Below are 23,171 nucleotides of genomic sequence, written 5' to 3'. Positions count from 1 at the left end.
CAGTTGCTTTTAACCCTGATAAATGCAATATATACATATATATATACACACACACATAAAGAAATAAAAGCGGAGACGTGAAGGGTGAAAGTAAGAGGTGTTGAGCTATAATCATTAACGCTGGGCTCTTGACGCTGACTGCATTTTTCACAAGAAAGAGGTCATGAATAAGACTTCTTGCTCTGAAATCCACCAGACAACACAATGCAGGACAGGCTGACCTGTCATCATTAGAGAACATCAAATAATTTTCAGAAATATAATTTCATTGCTGACAATATGTCTTGTTTAATTGTAAAAAAAAAGTTACATTTTAACTTAAAAGCATCAGAATAGGATCCTTTTCACGTGATTTCTCACAGACCAGTTTGATTCATGAGATAACTGAAGTGTTAGTACTTATGAGCTCTGAACATACTTGAAAAGTAGACTGGTTAAATGAAATGTCAGAAACAAAAAATGCACTCCCAACATCATATTACATCTTTCTGAAACTATTAAGGTGCTTAATCCAACACATATGTTTGAGAGAAAAACAGGCCTCCCTTGATTTCTACCTGAGATCATACAAAAGCTTGCATGATATTTGCAGTCACAAAGTGTGCTCAATAACTAAGCCTCATTAACATCAGCCTGCTGTGGAGGGCAGGAGTAGCTTAATTAAAATCCAGTGAAATAAAATGAACCATTATCATTATCATCGTTATTATTATTATTGAACATTTTAGATGACAATTCACAAACAGTCACTGCTGATGAGGTTGCCTGGTTGTCAGTGCCCCTGGTGTGGAACTAGCACCCTCTGATGTTAACCTCTTGGTACCTGCTGCCCCCTAATGGCTGATCCTTAGCATCGCATCCAGCGCTCCTTCTTGCTCAGTGGGTATCCTCTGTCGACTCTCAGCATCTCATTCACACGCCAGTAATCGTCTCCCTTAAAGAAGAAGATCTTGCCGTTGGTCCAGGTGAAGGCGGCATCTGGACTGGATGGCACACCGGTGAAGAGCATAGACAGCGGTTTGGGGTAGAGAGTCATGTCGGTGAACTTCAGCTCATCCCACTGCCAGTGCTCTGAACCCTATACAAGCAGACAGCAAAAAGATGGAATAAGAACTGACAGTTTCTGCAAGAAGAGTGATAAATATGGTCATATTTACTGCTGCTGCTCCTCAAGTTTTGATTGTGGGTACCTTGATAAAGACCAGCTTCTTGTTCATCTCCAGGTACAAGGCTGTATCGATATTAGGAGGGATCCGTTTGACCTCTTTCGGGTAGCCATAGTCCAACGCAAACATGGTGTACCTCCAAACTTTATTACCTGAAACAGTACAAACACTTAGTTCTGGACCCACAGCTGGAAGAACAGTGGGTATACACATGACAGAAGTACTGGACAACAACTGTACCTTTAAAGAAGTATGTCTTGTTGGTTCTTGGAGAGTGCACTGCAGCATTCAGGCTTCCAGGGAGTGCCCCCCATAATCTGTGAATCTTTATTGGTGTGTTGTGTCCCAGATCAGAGATGGTCCACACATAATCGCCACTGAAAGCAAAGGTTTTCCTCCATGGACCTGGTTAAACATACAGTGACCCACTAATCTATTTGTGACACATTTTGGTTCTAAAAATGACTAATGTACTGTCACAGATGGTTTGGTGTTTGTGGAGCTCCAGTGCTTGTTGTCTCATGTTTGTTTGGGAACTTTCATGTCACAATACAACATTTTCAGACTTTTATTGCAACCCACAAACACTGTTAATTTGAGTTACTATTATTTTGTATATTCCATCTAAATCCAGAGTGTTGTGGTATAAGGTAAAATCAGAATACAATGCACAAAACTGGAGCTTCACCAACAACAGCTAATTTATAACTTACCTAACATGATGGCGTCCAGTGTGGCAGTGCAGGGGTTAGGAATGCTCTCAGCACTAGGGCTGCTTTCTGTGGGAAACAGAGGGCTGTCTGAGGCTGTTGGACTGGCCAAACTACTGGTGATGCGTTTGCCTGTGAAACAGAGAGGTAACAAATATCAGGAAGATTGCAAGACTTTGTTATTTAAAAAAAAATCAAACCATGGATAATGTAGGTACAGTTCAAATAGATTATAACATGAATTGTTTTCTTATATATATATATATCTATATAATGATATAATATATATGATTAGTAGAAATATTGATAAACATACCTATCTTTACCTCATCATAAGATGAGTAATCAAACAGCATATTAATAATGTAAAATAATAAGATGTATTGATTTCTTAGAGCACACAGTTGCTAAAGGACCATGTTGTATAATGAACATGAACTATGCAATGGCATTGCTGTCAATTAAACTATCCATAAACATATCTTTGCCATGTCTGTACTGGATTTCTTTGATATTTACCAATCAACATCCCATATAAGCTGACATCAGCCCCAAGATTTATCTGTCAGACTAATCATCTGTATCTGCAGGTCAACACATGCATGAAGAAAAGACTAGTGTCAGGTCTAGTGTCAGATCCTGATCTTATGCAAATTCAGTCAAAACAAAATTGTCAGCTCTGACCAGCCCAGCAGGCCTCTGTGACGCACTCACCGTACAATGCCTGGATGCCTTTGACATCATCCGAATGCAGCCTGAAGTTGGCACGGTAACCAGAGTAGACCGGAGCCATGAGAGCACTTCTGAACTGAGAGTGACCCAGGCCGAGAGCGTGGCCAATTTCATGGGCAGCTACAATACGCAGATTAGTACCATAATATGATCTCTCAGTCCAGAACTCATCCTCATCAAAATGGACAATACCAGATTCTGGTGACTCAGCATGGGCCAGTACATGACCTGCAGGTCGCACAAATAAACACTTTTAAATTAGTGTTTCAGGGGACAGTAGGGCAAATAGCATTTGTTAAAAGAAACACACTAACCACGGCCATCAAATGGGACGGAGCAGTAGCCATCTTTCTTATGGAAGGAGATCCTTATGTCGGCCCTGCCATAGTGGACCTCTCTGAAGGTCAAAGCAGCCACATCACTCCAATACCTGAAGGCAGAGCGGATGGCTGCCGTGACATCTGCCTTCTTCATGTCAGGTGTGTAGTTATAAATGCGGTAGGTCAGACTCCTCTTTCTCCAACGACCTACAAAAGAAGAATCCTCTTTTCAAGATCACCACAACAAAAAGTCTACCTCCGTAAAAGTCTCATATTTGCTTTGGATAATGTTTTTTAAAAAGCGTTAGTGTACATAACAACAAGTTTGGATTTGATCTCCCAACAAGTAGTAAAACAAGTAGATCCAATTCCAGCAAGTTAACAAGTTTTCACATGAACATCTGGCTTTCGTTTTAAGATTAGTTATGCATGATCTCTTGCTGAACAATAAATGAGTATTCAGTCAGTGAGTCTGCTAAGAAAAGAGAGTAATCCACAGCTTTATTTTGCATTTCCAAATTTCCTAATTATTTTGTCTTTAACACAACATAGCAAGGATCATCTCTTTTCATAATACTTTGAGTACACTTTAGATAAAGCCTACTGCTGCTTGAGTTGAGTTCATTCAAGTGCCTTTATTTTCTTACCAGTATTTCTACGTGAGTGGAACTTTTCAACAAACTTTCTACTGTCCATTGAAATTAAAAGTCTGAAAGTTGCTGTCTTTGGGCGACCCAACAAAAGTTTCTAAATGTCTGAAAAGTCTGAGACTTAGCAGATATAGGCCTTTACTATTTAAGCCTTTGTGACAACAGTTGTCGCAGTTGCAACTAACACTAAATTTTCTCATGCTGCAGAACCTGTAACTAACTTCAAAGCACATGCATAGCAAAAATACAAAGAAACTACTTGCTGACAGTTTTGTCATTCTTGACTTACCCATCACTCTGTATTTGTGATATTTCTTGTTGAAGGGGTCCTCCATGCCACAACGCGGCTGTCTCATCACATACAGAGTAGCTTCATCTAATTCCCCAGTAGGAGGTAGATCATTCACCCTCTGGAAAACCCTGGAGACAAAACAAACATCTGCAAAGTGACTGAACAGCACAAGAAAGGCAGCTCAGATCGTCTTCCACCATGTCTGTTATTCCAACAGACCCTCATGTGGAGCCAACATGTGCTATGAAATTAACTTTATGTCAGTAAGGAACAAACAACCTGTGTTTCTTCTTGAAAGTACAATAATGTATTTTACCTGAGAGCTTCAATGACCTCTTCCAGGTGATGAGGGTCTTGTGGATCAGCAGGGTCGTTCAGGTAGCCGTACTGCTTCAAATAGGCCTGTGAATAAGGAAAACATATTTAAGATGTCTATACAGTACATATACTCATTGTTTAAATAAGCATCTTGTGAGTGTACTAATCAAAATATAATGAAACCTATCAGCATACCTTTGCTTCATCTAATTCTGTCCATTGTATCACTGCACAAATTACTCCACTGAGGTTGAGCAGCAGCAGCAGCAGCAACTGTGTGTAGTTCATATTCAGGTTTAATCGAGAGTTTTTGTCCCAAATATCCAGGCCTGAGAAGTGCTCGGCAGAGTCCCACAGAAGACTCTGTTTGTTCTCTGAGCGCTACAGCAGCTTTTAACTCTGCCCAGTGTATGAGTCAGCCCTGTGGCTACAGTGATCCATCCCTGAGGAATGAGGATTGCAAGATCAGCCAGTTGTCCTCAAGCCAACATGTCTGCTGTTAGCTGCTCAGAGAGGATACAGTGCAACAGCAGCGTTTTTCATACTTCACCAATTCATAGGATCAAGCTACTGTTTAACTTCCTGAGAAGAGATAGTTTACTGTGAACAAAACTATCACCGTAATACTTCTGTATTATTTCTCTGTTTTTTTGTTGTTTCCGTGGTGTTAGCACTGCACTGTATGTCCTATGTATCACAGTTCAGTTATGAACCCAAACCACAGACAGTGTCTTTGCCTTCTATTTCCACACTCCTGTCATTCCCACAACTATCCCATTAGAGACAAATATTTTTGTTTACTAAAATGCAAATTGATCCATTATTTGACCAGTTCATGTTGATGGGTGACAGGATGAATCAGATATTGTGCATCCTCACCTCACCACCAACATACAAAAACACATTTTTCCGAGCCGTTGACAGAGAGTAGAAGTGAGTAAATGTGGGACTTCACACGCAAATTCATCACATGGCCAGAAACATGACACCATTGTGAAGAAAATGTTGTGTTGTGACTGTTGGGTGCGTAAAAAAACAAAAACATTGTTTGCTAACACATTAGCCATGACATCTTTATTTGGGTTTTGTGTGGTTGTCAGTTTTTTTCCCCTGGTGGCCAAAAAGTAAATTTAAATGAATAGAGTTTTAAGGGTGCAATATGTAAGAATTGGTCATTCATACTCCAAAAATAGGGTCCGTTTCAAAAAAGAAACTGCTACCCGCTGCTAACTGTATTCTCTTCATACAACCATGACTGTAGATGCCATTAGCTAGTTAGCTCAGTTAGCCATGCAGCCAGCTGGACTACAGGCGGGACTTTAGGTGTTTACACATCCAACTCAGAGTCTCAGTGACAGTGATTTTTCTCTGTAATAAGGAAAATAGGTGTAAGAAAATTTAAGTTCCTGACATTTTGTGAGATTATTTTGTTTATTAGTCTATAAAAGTTTAGAGTTTGTAGTACATAGCAAACTTGCAGCTTGCACACACCTCCAAGCTGTACAAAGTGATATTATAAGATGGGTTGGGGATAGTTGGTTAGCAAGACAGCTTCAGACAACTTCTTTGCAACACAATATCTTTGACATAATGGCAGACAGTTATTTTGTTACATTCCATTAGCAGTTTTAGATGATTGATGATTTAAACTGAATTGCTACGTATTGCATCTTTAAATCAAATTCTTGAGCCATAAATAGAAATATAATTAATATGGTTGCAAATATTAGAAAAAAAAAGTTGTGCTGGACAATAATGCTGGTGGATTTGTGATGTATTTTGGGTATTACGCAATATTATATACCCTTTTGCTTTATTGAGGCTTTTGTAAGGAATCTACAAAACTTGGGTTGCGATCACAGCATACTGAATGTTGTAAATGTTAGAGTAGTATTAGCCACAAAACACCTGGTCTCAAGATGGGAGTGCATGGTGGATGGTCGGCATTGTACCGCTTTAAGTTCCCTTACAGACTTAAACCTGAGAAAACACACCTAAGGATTGTCTTTGTATGCCAACAGTGTCTGATGGACTGTGGGTGTTATTAGCTTTAGTAGGATTTAGCATTAAGCTTAGAATTACTCATCCACACAATTAGGTCAGGCCTTTCCTTGTATATTCCTTTGATAATTTTCACAAAGTCCTCCAACAGATATATTTAGCCAGTCCACATGTTGCACATTCCTCACTGTATCACAACTTACCACACAGAGAAATTGTGCTTCACCACCAATGCAACATTAGTGTCTGTATTTGCTGACCTAAAAAAATGGTAAAACTACTTATCAGCTTTATCTGCTTCCTTCTGTATATTTCATTATTGTGAAAGAATTGGTATTACAAACAATGTAAATAAAGGAACAAAAAGAAGGAACAAGCAAATAAGCAGTACAGTATAGTCTATTTTGGATGACACATTTGCCAATTATAATTCTTCCGTTGCTGAGTTTGCTTTCCTTGACTTTGTCATCTGCTCCTAAGACTTTGAGTAGAGCATGGTTACACTTTACTGAACACAAACTCATAGCTGCATCAAGTGTGCCACAAACCAACAATAGATCAATTCTCACACCCTTCAACTGCCAAACCAGAAAAAAGAAGTTTTCTTTATCTCCTTGACGCACTTACCGCTTACCACAATTTTAGTCATTTCTGACTCAGAAACACATCAGAACGAAAAGTTTACAACAAACGTAATTTCCAAACAGTTTCCCCCCTGCTTATGGAAACTTCTGGATATCTGGTTTGAGCATAAACACATATATCTGTAAAAATAAATGTAATATATGTAAATATGTTACATATATAAAAAAAAAGTATACTTAAGTCTCAGTGAAAACAACTTGTAGGAGACCATCTTCTATTTCAATTCAAAAAGTACATTTCATCAACATGACAATCTCATGACTCATAGTTCTTAAGAAATTTTACAAATAATGAACTGTTATTTGTAGGATGGATACAATCCATTAAATAACTGCACATTAGATTCTATATTTTATGACTGTTTCTCCAAAAGTTGTTTGTCTTAACATGACACCTCATCTGTTCCATCAACTTTTCCTCCCTTCAGTTTCCTGCTGCTCACCTTCCTGCCAGCTGCAGCATCTTTATTCAGGATGCTGTCTGAGTCGCTTCATATCCTGTTTCCTCTGTAACCACATTTAGGAGTCACTCAGTAAAAGAAGCATGATACATTTTGGACTGAGTGCATCTTTGCAGTTGAAACTTTCTGCATTATTATTGAAATATTTAATCTTAAAGCTGTTCTCAGTCAATTACAGCATTCTGTTGTTGACAGCCAACATGTGAGACTTATGTTCATTTTCAGGTTACCTCCATTATATTATGGGGGGGGCTCTTAAGTGGCACTTCCTAGACTTCCCAGTGAACAAAGAAAGATGCACACTGTAAGTTTGATACAGTAAATGGTAAACATGTATAGCACTTTTCATGTCTAAATGCTCCCTAAAAAAAATCAATCTGCAGTGAAATTTGTCTTTCATCAGATGAGGTGGCAGTCGTGGATCAGCGGTTAGGGTGTCGGACCCGTAACCGGTGGATCGCTGGTTCGATTCCCTGTACCGGTGTCCATGGCTGAGGTACCCTTGAGCAAGGTACCTAACCCCCACTGCTCCCCGGGCGCTGCACGCGGTCGCCCACTGCCCCGGGTTTGCTGTGTGTGTGTGCACGTCACTTGGGTGGGTTAAATGCAGAGCACAAATTTCGTTGGAGTGAGTTCCCTCCAATGACAAAATATGTCACTTTCAGATCAGGACTGTTTTGCAATTATTTTTTAGGATATTTCAGCAACAGAATCAGCAGTATTTCAGAGTAAAATTAGAGCTCTTTATTCATCATCTCAACGATAATGCCCATTTTACACAATACACAGTATAATGCAAGAGCTGATCAAAGGAATTCAGCACCTTTGACAAAATGACTCCTATGAATTAACATTAATAGAACTCAATTTCAATTTCAAAGACCCTTAAAAACATGGTTTTGAAGAGGTTGTGCGTTCATTCAAGATCAAACAAGCTTTTAAAATTGACAATATTTAGGTTGACACATTTCCTTTTACTCTCACTCTCTTCTCAAGAAGAAACCAACACTCACCCATCTTTCTAGAAATCCTAAATCCTTCCTATATGCACCCGCACAGAGGTCAAAACTGTGATCAAGAAATGTCCAGGCCACTGCAATATGCTGTAGTGTTGCTGCATAAACACAGCTAACTTTAGTGAGATCTCCACACTTAGGTGTGATGCTTCATGCTGACTTTGAAACAGTTAGGAAGTTCACCTCAGCTGCTCAAACTTCTCCCAGAAAAAGTATTATTTTCTTGTATACAGAGAAAAAAAAGTTCCCAATATTTTAAAACTTCCAACTTCAATCCAGTCATGGTAAATTCCAGTTGTTTTCTCTAAAGTGAAATGAATGCTCCATGCAACTTCATTTAAACTAGTGACTACTAATAAACTTAATAATAATAATACCACCTTTAATAACACCCCCTTTACAATTTTATAGTATTATTTAAAATAATGATTTTACATTATAATATCTGTTAAGTAATTCAACTCTTTCCATATTCATATGCAAACTTCTCCCACATTAAAAATGTCAGTACTGATTACAAAAATAAAAGCCCCATTTCTCTACAGAATTAACGGAATCACATGCTCACTTAAGATCACCTCACAAAAACTGGAAATATTTTTGGTTTTAATATTTCCAGCCTTTAGCTTTATGCTGGCTATGCAGTACTGGAAAAACTTCAAATCTCATAGGCAATATGAGTGCTTAAATACATCATGGCAGTGCATCAAAAAGCTGCTGTATTTGTCCCTACGCTTCAAACAGTTGTGTTAGCTTTTCCTGCTGAGCGTCAGATTTAAAACAACGTCCTCTCTGATGACTCTGTTTCACCTGTGAACCTTTAGGAATGTGGATAAAACAGCAGAGTCTATTCCTTGGTCTCATCCTCTCTGATCTTCACCTTCACTCTGTGCCAGGCGTTGCTGAGGACGCCCCTCAGGTTCCAGATGGGAGAAACTGTATCCGGCTGCATGTTGTAACTGTTGTCAACTGCTTTGCAAACTATCTCCAGCTCCTGAGTCTCAGGAGGAAGAGGCGTCGTTAGCTCCCACAGCTTCCATGCCCAGGCTTGTCCCGGTGGAGGCGATGGTTCAGGGGCTTGTCCCTTCTCGCTGCCCTTTAGCTGGGCCACCTGCCACGTCTTTCCTCCATCCAAAGAGACGTCTACTCGTACCACCTCTCTGCCACCACCACTCCAGGCGTAACCCTTCACTGTCACCTCTTCACTGCTGCGATCGACCACAGCACCATCTGCTGGAGTGGTGATTGCTGACTGAATGGGAAGCTCCTGGATGGCTGGAGCAGACTTGAAGTCCACTGTGTCCCAGTCAGTCCCAGGGGAGAAGCCCTTGTAGTCATTCTGCTGCCAGTGGCTGCTGCTCTCCTCTGCACTCACTATTATCTTCCCCAGCCATTTAACATTGCGTGCACCCACTGTTCCTGGTACTACAACGCGAACAGGGTAGCCGTGGTCGGCAGGGAGATCCTCGCCGTTCATTTCATAAGCCAGCAGGACATCACCTTCCTCGCTAACGGCCTTGTTCAAAGGTATGGAGGATCCGTAGGTAGTCCCAGTCACGTCTTTGTCCAGTCCTTCAAACTGAACATGGCGAGCCCACTTGGTCACATCTGGCCCATAACCAGCAGCCAGCAGCACATCCCTGAGCCTTGCACCGCTCCATGTAGCGTTACTGATGGCAGCGATGCCCCAGTTCAGTCCTTTAACCTGCTTGACCTCATTCATCTCAGAGCGGCGGTTACCGGCACACTGCAGGGTGGCGGTGATGGTGTGTTTGGGGAATCGAGCCTTCAGCTCTTCTAAAGACAGTGTAAGCACTCCTCCAGGAAGTCCCTCCACATGGAGTTGATAAGAAGCCGGGTCCACCTGAGGAACTGGCAGGTGGTTTCTTTTGAAAAAGATAGCAGACGGGGTGATGTAGGTGTCAGTGAGGAGTTCAGGAGGCGGCTCAGCATTGAAAGGCTTGAGACTGTTGACGCGCAGGACAGGGTGACGCTTGGGGTCTGATGAGTAGGGGTCAGATGATTTTACAGTCTGCTGCTTCTCCCGGTCTTGTGCACTCAGCTCGCCAACCTTGCATTAATCACAAACAAAGGTTTTATGAGACCTCATGGGGCTAACTCCATGCTCTTTTCTGTTCATCTTAAATGGCCTAAAATGCAAATCAAAGGCAAAGAAAAGACAAAGAGCTGTATATGTTTACAATGATATGCCATAGGAAAACATGAGCAAAGCATATTTCTCATGGACCACGAGAGGGAGTGCCAGTATGTACCTTACAGCTGTTAACTTTCCTTTTTAATACACATCATGTGTGACTCCAGTGATCAAGCAAGATTAATGGAAGTGAAGTAAGTTAATTTGAGGATAAATTCAATGAACATCTCCTGCTACACGGCTGCACTGGCTTCACAATGTAGTCTCCATTCCTCAAAAATACAGCAAATGTTTTTAATGGATTTGTAGGCTAAATAGATGCTTGGGGGGTTACTAATCGAGCAGTAATTGCTCTGTGTTTAAGTGAAAGCATTTAAAGGAAATGAGTATTACAGCTTTAGTTTTATTTTTCTAGCTTTGGCTATGAAGCTTGACGTGTCACCATGATCCATGATCTTGGATCATGGTGACACTGCTAAAACTAGGCTCAACAAGAGCCTAAATATGAGCAGTATGAGCAAAGCTACAGTATGTCAAAGTTCAATCAGAACCTCTGTCTGTAAACTGCAACGGCTAACAGACAAACCGGGCAATAGTTTTATCATTTTTTCTGTTTCAACTGGCTGCAGGTGGTTTTCTACACTACAGTTTCTGTTTGATTTTCCAGCCACAGCTACAGTGTTTGGTGCTCACAGCCAACTATTGTCTCAGATTTATGTTGAAACCCCTGTTGGATGGAACTTGTTCCACCCAGTGAAAACCCTTTCTTTCCATGTATTCGATTGTGAGTACTCTACCAAAAGTTCACCAGTTTTATAGTGAGTCTTTTTTTCTGTACAAGAAAATAGCAACAGTAATGCACCTTTTAATAAACTGCTACTTCTACTACCTGTAGTAGTCACCAGACATTTTAGTTTTTGATCTTGACCTCACGGTTTTAGAAGACAAAATTCTGTCTTTTATTGCACTTTGGTTTAAACAGAAACTTTTTAAGCCAGACACAAAGCGCAGCTCATCTTTACAATTTTCATTTATTAGAATTACTCAGCTCACCTTATATTCTGAGAGGATTTCCACAACGTGTTTCTGGTTGTGGACAGCATACAGCGCCCAAAAGGGTTCAAGGTCTCCACCTGCCGCCAGCAAGATTTTATCTCCACCGGGATGCATGGCCACAAACTCTGTGATGTCAAAGACTTCACCTTTGTAAGTGACCCACACGCCGTCCTCCAGAGAGCGGTGACTGGCGACCTCTTCCTGGGTGAAGATGGGAAGAGATGGGGTCTTTTCTATGGTCTGCACTCCAAAGGTATCTGCCCGTTCAGCCTGCATCAGAGACAAGAGAGGAAACATCCATTTTGTGATCCATCAGAAAGGAAAAGAGAAAGACTGAAAGCCCAGTATGGGAGACAATTATTTACCTTGAAAGGAGTACACATACAAAAACAGCTACAGGCTGACATTTTGTAACATGACTGTGTTAATCATTCATGAAATCTTTTAAGGACATATGCATTGCTGCTGGAGTTGTTAATGTTTTTTCTTTCCACTGTATTTGTGAAAACTTTATGGCTCTGTAAACATCATTTACAATATTTGAAACTCCCCAGCGGAAGGCTGGGGCTGAGAGTGCAGTTTGGCTACACAAAACCAAAATGAAGAAAAGCAGATGTCATAATCCATTCTTGACTTGATGTCAAGTCTAAACTTCCTTTTCTTCTGAATGGGTGAGCTCAAGATATGTATGCATGTTGAGTCACATAAAATGTGGGAGTGAAAACTGACAAATGAGCTGACATTGTGAGCTGGTCACTGCCCCGAATGTAAATAGCAAAAGACCACAAAAGGGTGTGGCCGAGAGGAAACACTGCAAATTCTCTTCTTAAATTTAACATTAATAAACACATCAAATAAAACAATACTTACATAATGTCAAATACCCATCCCCAGTGTCTTGATCTTGTTGTTTTTTTAAGAAGAACAAAATCAAATTACACACTTATCTCCTCCTAACCTTGTGTTGATGGAGGCCATAAGCCAGTACAGCCCCTGTCCCAGCCAGCAGTCCTGCCAAAGCATGTCTCCATCTGGGACCGTGGGCATGCCAATATGATCTCCGGTCCTCACCGCTGCTGCTGCTGCTGCTGCTCCAGACACGAACGGCACACGATGCCACGGCAGGTGCCACTTGATGCCTATTAAATTGAAAAAACAAATGTTATATATATATATATATATATATTTTATACACATCAAGCTGAGCTTATTATTTCTCAAGTGAACCCAAGTGTTTTAAAATAATGACACAAATCTGGTGTGAAATAAAAACGTGACGAACAGAACTAGTCAGATTACGTCAATCACAAAGACGCGGCAGAGGTTGTTTTTAAAAATGAAGTTGCAAAAGCACTGCTTGAGTTGTCCATTATAGCATGCTTCATTAAACTCAGTCATCTGACTGGGTAGAGTTCAGACTAGATAAAACTTAACTACTCTGCTAGCAGCAGGTCAAATAAATAACAGCACATAAACGCGACGCGTAGCCTTTTTGTTGCATTACTGTACCATTTAGTGTTGAGAGGGCCAAGTCGACTCAGGCTGTGGCAGCGTCTGAGAAGCAGCATTGCACTGATGTTCTGAGAAGAAAAGCAAATTGACAATGAAACAACAAATAATATCTTACAAAAGAAGTTTGGATTTATATCAAAGAGTTGCTTAAGTTCCTTTAATAAACCACAAACCGACGGTGAAATACAACCTACAGAGTTCAGACTGTTGCTTCTTTCTTTGCAGAGTAGATTGTGAACATGTCTCTGTATTCCCAACAATGGAAAGTTAAAAGCAAACCAGCAGTATGTGACATGTTTCAAAACACCTGGAGCCATTGATTTCAACAAGTTAAGATTAGCTTACAAAGACCTGGCTTGGGCTTATTTGTGTACAGTGGTGCAGTGAGTGTAGTACGGGGTAGCTGGTAAAAACAAACATGCAACTGTGTGCATGATGTTTTTAATAACCATGAAAGGCATGTACAGTCTAATTTACAGTTTATTTAGGTCACCAAACCTGCTAACGTGTTTCTGTTAAGACAACCAAGTGAACTTTTAAAACCTTCAACTCCTACTGAACTGGCCAACCAGGAGTTACTTCAACCTTCAAAAGCCAACCGGTTGAGGGGGAGTGACAAGAGGAGAGGAGAAGGAGGAGGCTTCAGTTCACTCTTCTCAAACCACAGACATGAACAGTAACAGCAAACACTGATAGCTTGTCCAGTGTTAAGAAACTTATTATCAGTTCACTGGAAAATCTAACTTTGTCTTCTTCTGTTGACAACACTTGACATTTTGACAGTAAGGAAGAAAGTAATGACTTAATAATCTCCAGCTTGAATCAAGGAATGAGCTAAAATGTGCTCTCACCTTTAGAAAACATCACTGGGTAGGGTTCCTTTAGGTCTGTAACTGACTAACTGGAAAGATAAAGATACACAGATCCCCTGAAAACAATGGACCAAAACTGGTGGCACAAACTTTCCTTGAGGAGGTTTCATTACTGTGTTTTAAAAGATGTTGTTGCAAACTGCAAGGTGGGGGACCAAAGCATTACTAACGGGTCACACATAAAATGACAGACAACATGTGCAGGAGCTCTGCTTTATCAGTTCATTGCACCGGTCTTATCACTTTCAACAGTCATTAAGATTACTCTGGGTTATCTTTAACCAGCTTTCACTGTGACAGAAGGCTTACCAGGAGCCAGAACAGTGCCACTTAATCTCCTAACGTTTTTATTGAGTCTCATTGCAGTTTTAGTAAGAAACACTACTGCTTTTTCGAGAAAGAAACAGTAATGCAGAACCTCTGAGCCATACCTTACCACCGGTGAATTAAAACAATGTCGTCACCTCAACTTGCCTTACTCAAAACAATGCAGGAATAATTCGCCCGTTAACAAAAGTTATAGTCAGTTATATGAAATTATATAATATTATTATTATATATTATTATTTACTCCATTAATTACATCAGGTAAACACACGACAGTTAAGTAGGATTGTTATCAATGAGGTGTTGAACGTGGACTCACTTAAAATAACGACTTTTCTGCAAAATAAAATTCCCTGGTGTTGAGAAATTACAGGATCCCTACACAAGATGTCTGTTGAACACCCATCACATCCTCCTGACAAACCTGATGCTGATTTATTTCTGCTGACAAGCTAAGAAGTCTAAAAGTCTGAATTAATTAACTTCACAGTTTCGAACCACATAAATTATATCTCTATCTATAGATGTAGATATAGCTATAGATATAGATTTTTTTTCCCATTAACTTAATTTAGGCTAGCTAAAATGACATTGAAGGCAACACCAGATCAAACCCTTCTAAGTCATTCAGTACAAACTGACCATGTTATCATACCAATAACAGCACGTTAAAGCTTCTGTGTGTAACTTTCAAAAATGTATCGTCTCTAACTAACGTCAAATCGGACGAAGTACCACTTCATCGCTATCACCATCACCATCATCATCCTCGTGGCTAACTTAGCTAACACTCAAGTTAGCAGCTGATGGCCGGCTTGTTCGTCTTCACCCACTCACTCTGATATGCTCAGAGAGACTAAACGTAAGTATTATTTGCTGTTGCCATCTAACATAAACCAAACTAACGTACTCACTTGTTTTGTGCCAGTTGCCTCCTTGTACCCAGATGCTTTCCACGATGCACAACCGAAACAAACAAGTACGCTGCACAGCCGTGCACTCAAACAGATCGCGTGGCGTTCAAGTGACGGAGTATTTTTTTTTTTTTAATCTCTACCCAAAGACTTTGAGGAGAACAGGCGAGGCAATCACCCTCAGAGAATAATTAGGTGGAAGGACACCAGATGACCAGGATGAGCGGTGCTTTAGTGCTTTTATTTATTTTAAAAAAAGGCTGCAAAATATATGAAACAACATCTATTTCCATTAGCTTATTATCGCGATGTATAGCTGCAGTGTTACAGAAAACAAAGAACAGTGAAGTTTTTTTTCCACACCCTGACGATCAACCAAAAATGTGTTCTTATTAATGGCTCATGGTTATTAAGGATTTACTTTATGACCTGAGTCTCGGTAAGGCCGTTAATTACAACTTCTTCACAAGAAGTGTTAAAATAAACGCGTGTAACAATAACAACAAAAAAATCAGCAGTGACAAATGAAATAATGTGACGTTAGATGCACTGGTTCTCAAAAGAAAAAACACATTTCCCATAAAGCACATGGTTTTGTATCAAATGTGAGCACTCTTCCCAAGCTTCACATGTGAATTTTTTAAGCTAATAATACTTTAATTATTTTCATGTATTGCTTAGAATCTGAGTACTTCCTCCACCAGTGTTTTAGGCATTTAAAGCTGAAAAGCCACTGAACTGAAATGACACATGTTTGAGAAGCAGAATATTACAGAAGTGTGATGTTTGGATTTGACCTGTGCTGTGTAAAATGTGGCTGGTTGGTTAGTGTGTTTCCCTTGTTTAAACTTTGCTAGCAGGAGCCAGTCAAAATATGGTCTGAGGCTCGTGCTGAGTTTCTATGGCAACAACAGATTCACTGGAACTGTGTTTTGATGATAATATTTCCGACAGGTTTCTTATTTATCCAGTGCCAGTGTCATTTCACAGACACAACAGTTGCCCGAGCTCACAGATGTCTCTCATCTCCACAGCAAAAAAAAAAAAAAAAGCCAACAACCAGGTTGCAGTTAAACTTTACACACACACCTTAAACACACAGTTAGGTGTGGCTTGTCAGTGTATTAGAGTTGTATATGCTTTAAAGGTATTCACAAATGTCATGTCAGATTTTTTTTTTTTTTTTTGACATGTAATATCAAATGCTAATCAGCTTTGAACGATTGTGTACATAATTGTAGTTTGTAGCAGTAACTTTTTACCAACTGCCCTGAGATGGGTGATCAGTAATTCAGCCTGACCAGGACGTTATACATTTGTTAAACATTTGTTATGTGGACAAACCATGTTATTAGCATGTAGAACCAATTACAAGGCCATTCTTGTCTTGGACTTAAATATTAAGTTTGTCTAAATTATTATTTTCTTTTGTTTGTTTGATAGACTCTTAATAACTCTGCTTTTAAAAAGGGGCTATTGAGTTTTACTTGTGTAGAGCAGCACTCTACCAAGCTGACACATTCTGATTTTACAGGAACAGACTGTAACGAGCTCACAGTTCAGTGTGATATCACTGCTATTAAGAGTTCTGAACACTTCAACCTTGTGTGATTTTGCTTGAGTGTTTGACAATGAAAACACGTTATAGAAAATCAGTCTTAAATTTGCACATTTCCATCATAAACCTCCGATCTCCAGCTTGATAACAATGTGACTAATTATACCCGATGCATCAACTAGATTTGACTCGAGCTCGAACTGATTTCACTGATAAAAAGGATCAATAAACACTTAGCTTTTCTATTCTATTAATTTACTGCCGGGCCATAAAAAATAGACTCACGAGTCTCATGAATTAACTGTCCATTCTGGGTGTAGGAAGCAGCCTTCACTGGTGCTCTGTGGTCCAGCATTAAAGTGATCTTTTACTCCACTAAGAGTTTGTGGTATATTGTTTCTGTTTGCTTTGCCGCTACTATTTTCTGACAGATCAAACATTAAAGAAAAAAAAAAAGAAAAGAAAAATAAAAGCATACAGAAGCTATAATATTAAAGATACACCGTGAGAGATTTGGGTCACAGGTAACAAGCTGAATGATACTGCACCTGGAGTCCCTTTATTACACCTCCATGAGTGCAGACTCTGATTTGTGATATTGGGATATATAAATAATAATAAAAAAAGACTCAACTTTTATTTCATTTTTTCCAACTACTTGTGGATAGATGATGGATGGGGAGGACTGATAAACAGAACTTTGGAACAGTGTGTATACAAGTTTAATACTTTACTGAAAAAGCTTTCCTACAGAATTTAAATACAATATTGTGAAAAAATTGGAAAAACAAAGCTCTACCATGAGAGTGTCTACATTACAAAATGGAAAATAATCCACACAAGTAAAACCAGTAGCCATCTTGTTTCAGGATTAAGCTGTAGTCTGTTTAAAATTCACAGTTAAGGTAAATGGCTGTCGGACTCGTGGCGGCACTACTGCGCTTCGTGGGATGAACTGTTAACTGCTGTTAGGCACAGACAGACAGGCTGGATCCAGTGTGTCCTGTATGTTCACTCTTCTGCTGGTTGGCTGACATTCACTGCTGCGTCATCTTGGCTGCTTCAGCTTTGATTAGTGAGATGAGCTCCAGGTTAATTAGAAACACAAAGCGAAGTCCTGCAATCTGAACAGACAGACACAACATGTTAGCATGTCTCACTCAGTGCGACTCAAATTTATCAAGGTGCTAAAATTTGAATCGTGTGCGACTCGGGCGACACCCTCCACGCACCTCCACCACTGAGTTGTTGTTGAGCTTCCACTTGTTGCCCGACAGGACTGGCCTTCCATCTATGTAGATGGGTCGCCTGCCCTCATTGGCGATGAAGAAATCACCATTATTCTTCAATTTAATAATCCCTGCGGACATTAAAAGATGCGGTAAAACACAAATTTTAAGTGACCAACTGGTAACTGGTAGTTTAGTTCCTCCAGCAGTATCAGAGGCTACCAACTGCAAACACTTACTGTTTTAACATGAGAATAATCAATTAAAGAGAAAGAAAAGAGTTGTCGATTAAAGCTGTGACCTTCTGAGATACAAACTACAAGAGGAAAAAAAATCTCTTTATTGTGTAAATTCTGCTGGCTGAAACCAAAGCAGAAGCTTAGCTGTTATTTTCAGATGAAACAAAGCACAAGCGATGTATATCCCCCCTCCCCGACCACAATGCTGTGGACCATTAACCAAGTTCCAGTAGAGTGCAGCACCCAAAGCAGGGAACTTCTGTCAGTCAGCTACAGTAGAAGAAATATATAGTCCCTGGTTCCTCTGAACCCCAGTTACTAAGAAAGTTCCAGCAGTGGAGATGAACTATAGTTTGTGTTTCAGCAGCAGTATTCAGTTAGACAACTCAAATTTGACACATTCAGGGTCCAGACTTGTCTGAGCCAAATACGAATGAGGTCACTGGCAACAAAATTCACTTTTAAAAATGTAACAGATGTGGTAATCATTAGGCTAAATAATTTCAATGTATATCTATCTATATATCTATATATATATCTATATATAAATATTATAAAACAAGAAAAATGTTCAAATGTTCCAAAAACTCAAATTGTGGGAATGTTTGCTGGTATCTACTCTTTCCATTCTCCCACCAGCTAGTAACCAATAGCAAATTATTTTAAAACATGTCATGTTTCAGTTTTGTTTTCACCTTGTTTTCTTGATATTTTCCAGGCTGGTCCCTCTAGTGACAGATCTACATCTATGGGTTTGTCCTTGGTCGCTCTACCCAAAGTAATCTGTGTGAACATGAATAAAATATAATCAGTAACACAGTGAAAATAAATCCTTACTTCTTCTGTCCATTTTCTTCTCACAAATATGATAACTCAACGACAACAATTTCTGAATATTTCTTACCTCTCGTGATCTCATGAGGTAGCGCACCATTCGTCCTCGTAACGCTGCCAGTGTCTGGTTGTCAAAGTCAGGCATGCTCATACCTGATGACCCCACATACACATGAAATCAAATAAGTTCCACCAAACTAGATTCCTTGACTGGATTCTGCGGTGAGTGAAAGTTAACATACCTGTGATATTGTCCACGAGGACCTGCCAACGAGGCAGCTCCTGCTCTAACTGTCTGATCTCCCTTTTCTGGTGTCGATCAGAAATCATCAGCTCTGGAAGGGGAGATGAAGGTTAAGCAGGCATGAGGAAATTTGTGTAATGTAAATGGGATGATCCAGGATTTCCATCAACATTAGACAGAAAACAAATCCACTAGGACATTTTAATTTCACACAACGTACAACAGAATTCTTCTAGCTGCCAATAGACTGAATGACTGTGCTTCCCTTACAATAAGAACTCAAATCTTATGTAAAGCAGACTTTGAACTCAACAGCTAATGAAGTTTCACTCTCATGTTGGTACATGAGGTAAGTAATGCTGTGTAAGATTCATTATATTCAACTTCATCATTCATAATCCAATTTCTTACCGTGTTCCAACACCTCATCTCTACTCTCCCTGTGTGAAAAGACAGGAAAAAAACTGGCATTGAATTTTTATGGACAAACAATTCCTAAGTGTGAAGATTGAAAACACTTTCTTATCAGCAACAATAACATGAGATGAAAACAGTAAAACGAAAGATTCTTACTTTAACTTAACGTCATCAACCATCTGCTCAGCATCAGAAAAGTTGAGGACCTGGTCGCCTTTAGGGAGAGGCTGGACTGCAATACATAATGAAATCCAACAACACATGAAGACAGGGAACCGTTACACCCATCACTTTATAAAAGGAAACAACACCCAGGATTTCCACGCATATCACACTCATACAGGTTTTTCAGAATTTTGTTACACAACTGATAAAATAGGAACCTAATTACAACTTGGGAAAATTCAATTTTCTTCTCAATTACATGAGTTTGCCATGCTAGTTAGCTCAATTAAGAGCTGAAAAGCCCTCTTGTATGTCATGAAAATCACAAAATTTGAACAGTCAAAATCTAGTTAATTTCCACAATTATCCTAAACTATCTGTTTAGGATAAAGCTGGGGTAAGCAGCATATTTTTTTGTGGGCAAAGATTGTACAACATTTCAGCATATTGTAATTTCTGCTCTTCGGGCTTAAGGAAAAATCACAGGTCATTTCAACAGAAGGAAGTTCATACTGGCTTTGGGAGCTTTGGGCTCACTATGTTCAATGGCTTTTAAAGTTACTGTGTGCTGCTGTCAGATGTCAGAAATACTCAAGACATTTTTTTCCAATGTGCCCTAATAAAACAAAACAATTAACAAACTAAATGCTTTAAAGTTATACTGGAATGAAAGTGTAGGCAACTCAACATACCACTCTGGTCATCCAGCAGGTAGTACTGCTTTAGCAGCTGCCAGTGTACCAGCAGGCTCTTGGGCGTGCGAGATGGATGAAAGACACTGGGGTGTTTACTCAAAAGCTCCTGGAACACATCCAGCTTGGGCTGACTAGTCTGTTTAATGACAAATTAAATACAAAACCATTTGTGAATACAACAGACATCAGCAGAGGTCAGTTATGACAAATTAAAACCTGCCAGAAGCTATATAAACAAAAGCTGTTAAACAGTTTTTTAATTATATTTAATTCTCAATTATTTGACCAGTAAATATAAGTTATTTAGATTACTAGATTTTATGTTAAATTATTTTACTACAACAGTGAAATGTTCCGAAAGTAACAGCTTCACTTACTGAACCAATCTTAGCCAGCAGTGCTTCCTCAGCCTGACTGAAGAGAGCTTTGCTTTGGATTGCTGCAATGGCTTCTGGGTGAAGTTGACGCATGGCCTGCCATGCCAGTCTAAACAAAGAAACAACAGAGAGAATTTAAGTACCTTATAAATGAGTAACTAATGTAGGAACTTGGAATGGAGGGCAAAGCTAGGCCAGGTAAAGTAACTTACTTTGAGATGACAGGATCGTAGAGAAGGGCGTACCACCTCTCTTTAATTTCCCGCAATGTGAAACGACAGCTGAACTTGACCCCCAGGTGAACAGATGTTAGATCTGTGGTCTGCGGACAAATACTGCCTCGTTAGATCATAAACTGACAAACAGGGTTACACAGATAAACTCGTCACTATACTTTCAGACAATATACTACTCACCTGTAACACTGCATTTATAAGCAGCAGGTCATCAGTGGGCTTCCATCGTCCCAAGTCTTTAGTAATATGTAGAGGCTGCTTACTTTTCTTTACTCTCTTAGTGATGGGTGCATGGTTCACTACCATGGTGAGAGGTGGCGTGAGAGCAGTTCCTGATTTTGTCACCTGACAGAACCACAAAAGACATTAAAATAATCCATCAAACCCATGTAACCATATCAATATCTCCAAGAATCTGTTGTCCTACGTACCTTCTTCTTCTCATTAGATGAAGGTTCACTCCCCGAACAGCGAACAGGCTCTATGACAGGAGGGCCTTTGACTCTACTGGACGACTTGACAAGACTGCTCTCCACCAGCTCATCATCAAACTTCTTCCTCTTTATCGACCTAAGAAACGTACACAACAATTTTTCGTAGATAAACAGAAACAGAAATAACAAATCCGTATTTACTTTTAATGCAAACAAAATGCACTAATAACTCTAAGACACAGTGCACAACACAAGACATTAACTCAGACCTGGACGAACTTCTGCGCTTGGGAACAGCACTACCAAACGCTTGTGTTGCCGTCCTTTTCACGTCTTTCACTCCAAGTGACTCTTCATCCTCTGACCGACTCTGAGCACCAGCAACTGCCATCGCTGCACTGACCACGGGGTCACCAGCTTGCATCTGTTCAGCCACAACATGAAATATATCACAAAACAAAACACACAGATTCTCAGTGACCTCATCAGAATAACAGTGTCATCCCGTCAATGGCGCACGTCAGAGTTGCCGTGTCCATGGAGCATACGCTTTAGCTTATTGCAGGTTGCACACAATTACTGCAATCCAAGACCAGTTTCATTTTATTTTGAAAGAGTTGCTGACTTTAAAGGTGATGTTGTTTATGAGGTAAGCATCAAGTATGTGGACTTCAGGAGTATTTTACTTTACCGACCAGTTATTATTGGGTCCTTAAGAGTAAATAAATAAGGAACGAGAAGGCCCGCGTTCAGCCGTCTATAACAACTGCTGTTCATCCTTGACACAACAAAGCAACAACATTGTATGGCAACATATTACAGCTTTCCAAAAACTACAATTGGAAACGTAGCATCAAAGCTATATGTAAACAGAGGGATTACTTCTCAGATAAAAATAATTTATTCACTTTACTTTAGACCCGAGTATGTTTATGGGTGGGGAATGGTCAGGCTAATAAACTTAGCTTACTTGCCTTTGTTTACATGTGATGTTAAATGTACAAGCTCTCCTGTTGCCTTCGATAGATCATAATTAGTACAGAATAGTTGCGGCACGCTAGACAGCCAGCCCCACTAAAACTGCGTTACTCTCCGTTTGGTTAACCAACATAATTCGATCCAAATACGCTGGTTTATTTTGGCTAGCTAGCATTAGCACAGCTAACACAACATTCTTACGTCAACGCTAGCTCATTAGCAAGCTAATACAATTAGCTAACGATACATTGTATTGTGACTCACCTTTCCTCGCTATTTACCTACGCAGTGATATCTGATATCAGTCAACTGGAGTCTTATGGTCTATTTAAGCATTTTAAAGACCCATCGTTCGCTTGCTACATTGCTAACTGGCTTAGCACTAGCTGTTCTGTTTTCTTCCTGCGGGGTTCTATCGCGGTTGTCAAACAGCTTTACGGCTCGCTACCTCCGCCCTCTGGCCATTATGTGTAGGCCTACCTAGGCCAACTTTATTGCGTTTTATATGCTGTTTATTATTTATTACATGGCTAATTTACATCTACATGAATGATTTACGCCATAATTGACTCATCCATAGTATTTTAAAGTGAAGTTGTACCTTTTAGGGGAAATTTTC

General features: G+C 39.8%; 3 protein-coding genes across 4 annotated transcripts; all 3 read right to left on the bottom strand.

Annotated features, from left to right (window-relative positions):
- Positions 1-263: 263 nt before the first annotated feature.
- mmp19 (matrix metallopeptidase 19) lies at positions 264-4,683 on the bottom strand. The gene is made up of 9 exons (XM_046384081.1): positions 4,384-4,683; positions 4,187-4,272; positions 3,868-3,998; positions 2,923-3,135; positions 2,591-2,836; positions 1,880-2,008; positions 1,407-1,571; positions 1,191-1,318; positions 264-1,078 (listed from the first exon to the last, which is right to left on the bottom strand). Exons 1-9 carry the CDS (start codon positions 4,474-4,476, stop codon positions 848-850), a joined length of 1,422 nt encoding a protein of 473 aa, XP_046240037.1. The 5' UTR covers positions 4,477-4,683; the 3' UTR covers positions 264-847.
- A 3,332-nt stretch (positions 4,684-8,015) lies between these two features.
- Positions 8,016-15,302, bottom strand: suox (sulfite oxidase). 2 transcript variants are annotated; one of them, XM_046384077.1, is made up of 6 exons: positions 15,147-15,270; positions 13,885-13,934; positions 13,031-13,101; positions 12,480-12,660; positions 11,519-11,791; positions 8,016-10,381 (listed from the first exon to the last, which is right to left on the bottom strand). In XM_046384077.1, exons 3-6 carry the CDS (start codon positions 13,087-13,089, stop codon positions 9,158-9,160), a joined length of 1,737 nt encoding a protein of 578 aa, XP_046240033.1. In that variant the 5' UTR covers positions 13,090-13,101; positions 13,885-13,934; positions 15,147-15,270; the 3' UTR covers positions 8,016-9,157. The 2 variants fall into 2 exon arrangements, with proteins under 2 accessions (XP_046240033.1, XP_046240032.1); XM_046384076.1 differs by lacking the exon at positions 13,885-13,934 and having other exon boundaries at positions 15,147-15,302.
- Positions 15,303-17,412: 2,110 nt separating this feature from the next.
- Positions 17,413-22,988, bottom strand: mcrs1 (microspherule protein 1). Its single transcript, XM_046384080.1, has 14 exons — positions 22,817-22,988; positions 21,844-21,998; positions 21,572-21,710; positions 21,321-21,485; positions 21,117-21,226; positions 20,905-21,013; positions 20,525-20,663; positions 19,824-19,899; positions 19,662-19,690; positions 19,249-19,341; positions 19,077-19,159; positions 18,868-18,955; positions 17,937-18,064; positions 17,413-17,828 (listed from the first exon to the last, which is right to left on the bottom strand). Exons 2-14 carry the CDS (start codon positions 21,996-21,998, stop codon positions 17,742-17,744), a joined length of 1,401 nt encoding a protein of 466 aa, XP_046240036.1. The 5' UTR covers positions 22,817-22,988; the 3' UTR covers positions 17,413-17,741.
- Positions 22,989-23,171: the final 183 nt, after the last annotated feature.

Source organism: Scatophagus argus, chromosome 3, assembly GCF_020382885.2.
Source record: "Scatophagus argus isolate fScaArg1 chromosome 3, fScaArg1.pri, whole genome shotgun sequence".
NCBI lineage: Eukaryota > Metazoa > Chordata > Actinopteri > Scatophagidae > Scatophagus > Scatophagus argus.
The sequence above is the reverse complement of the archived record's forward strand: the minus strand, read 5'-3'. Positions and strand labels throughout refer to the sequence as shown.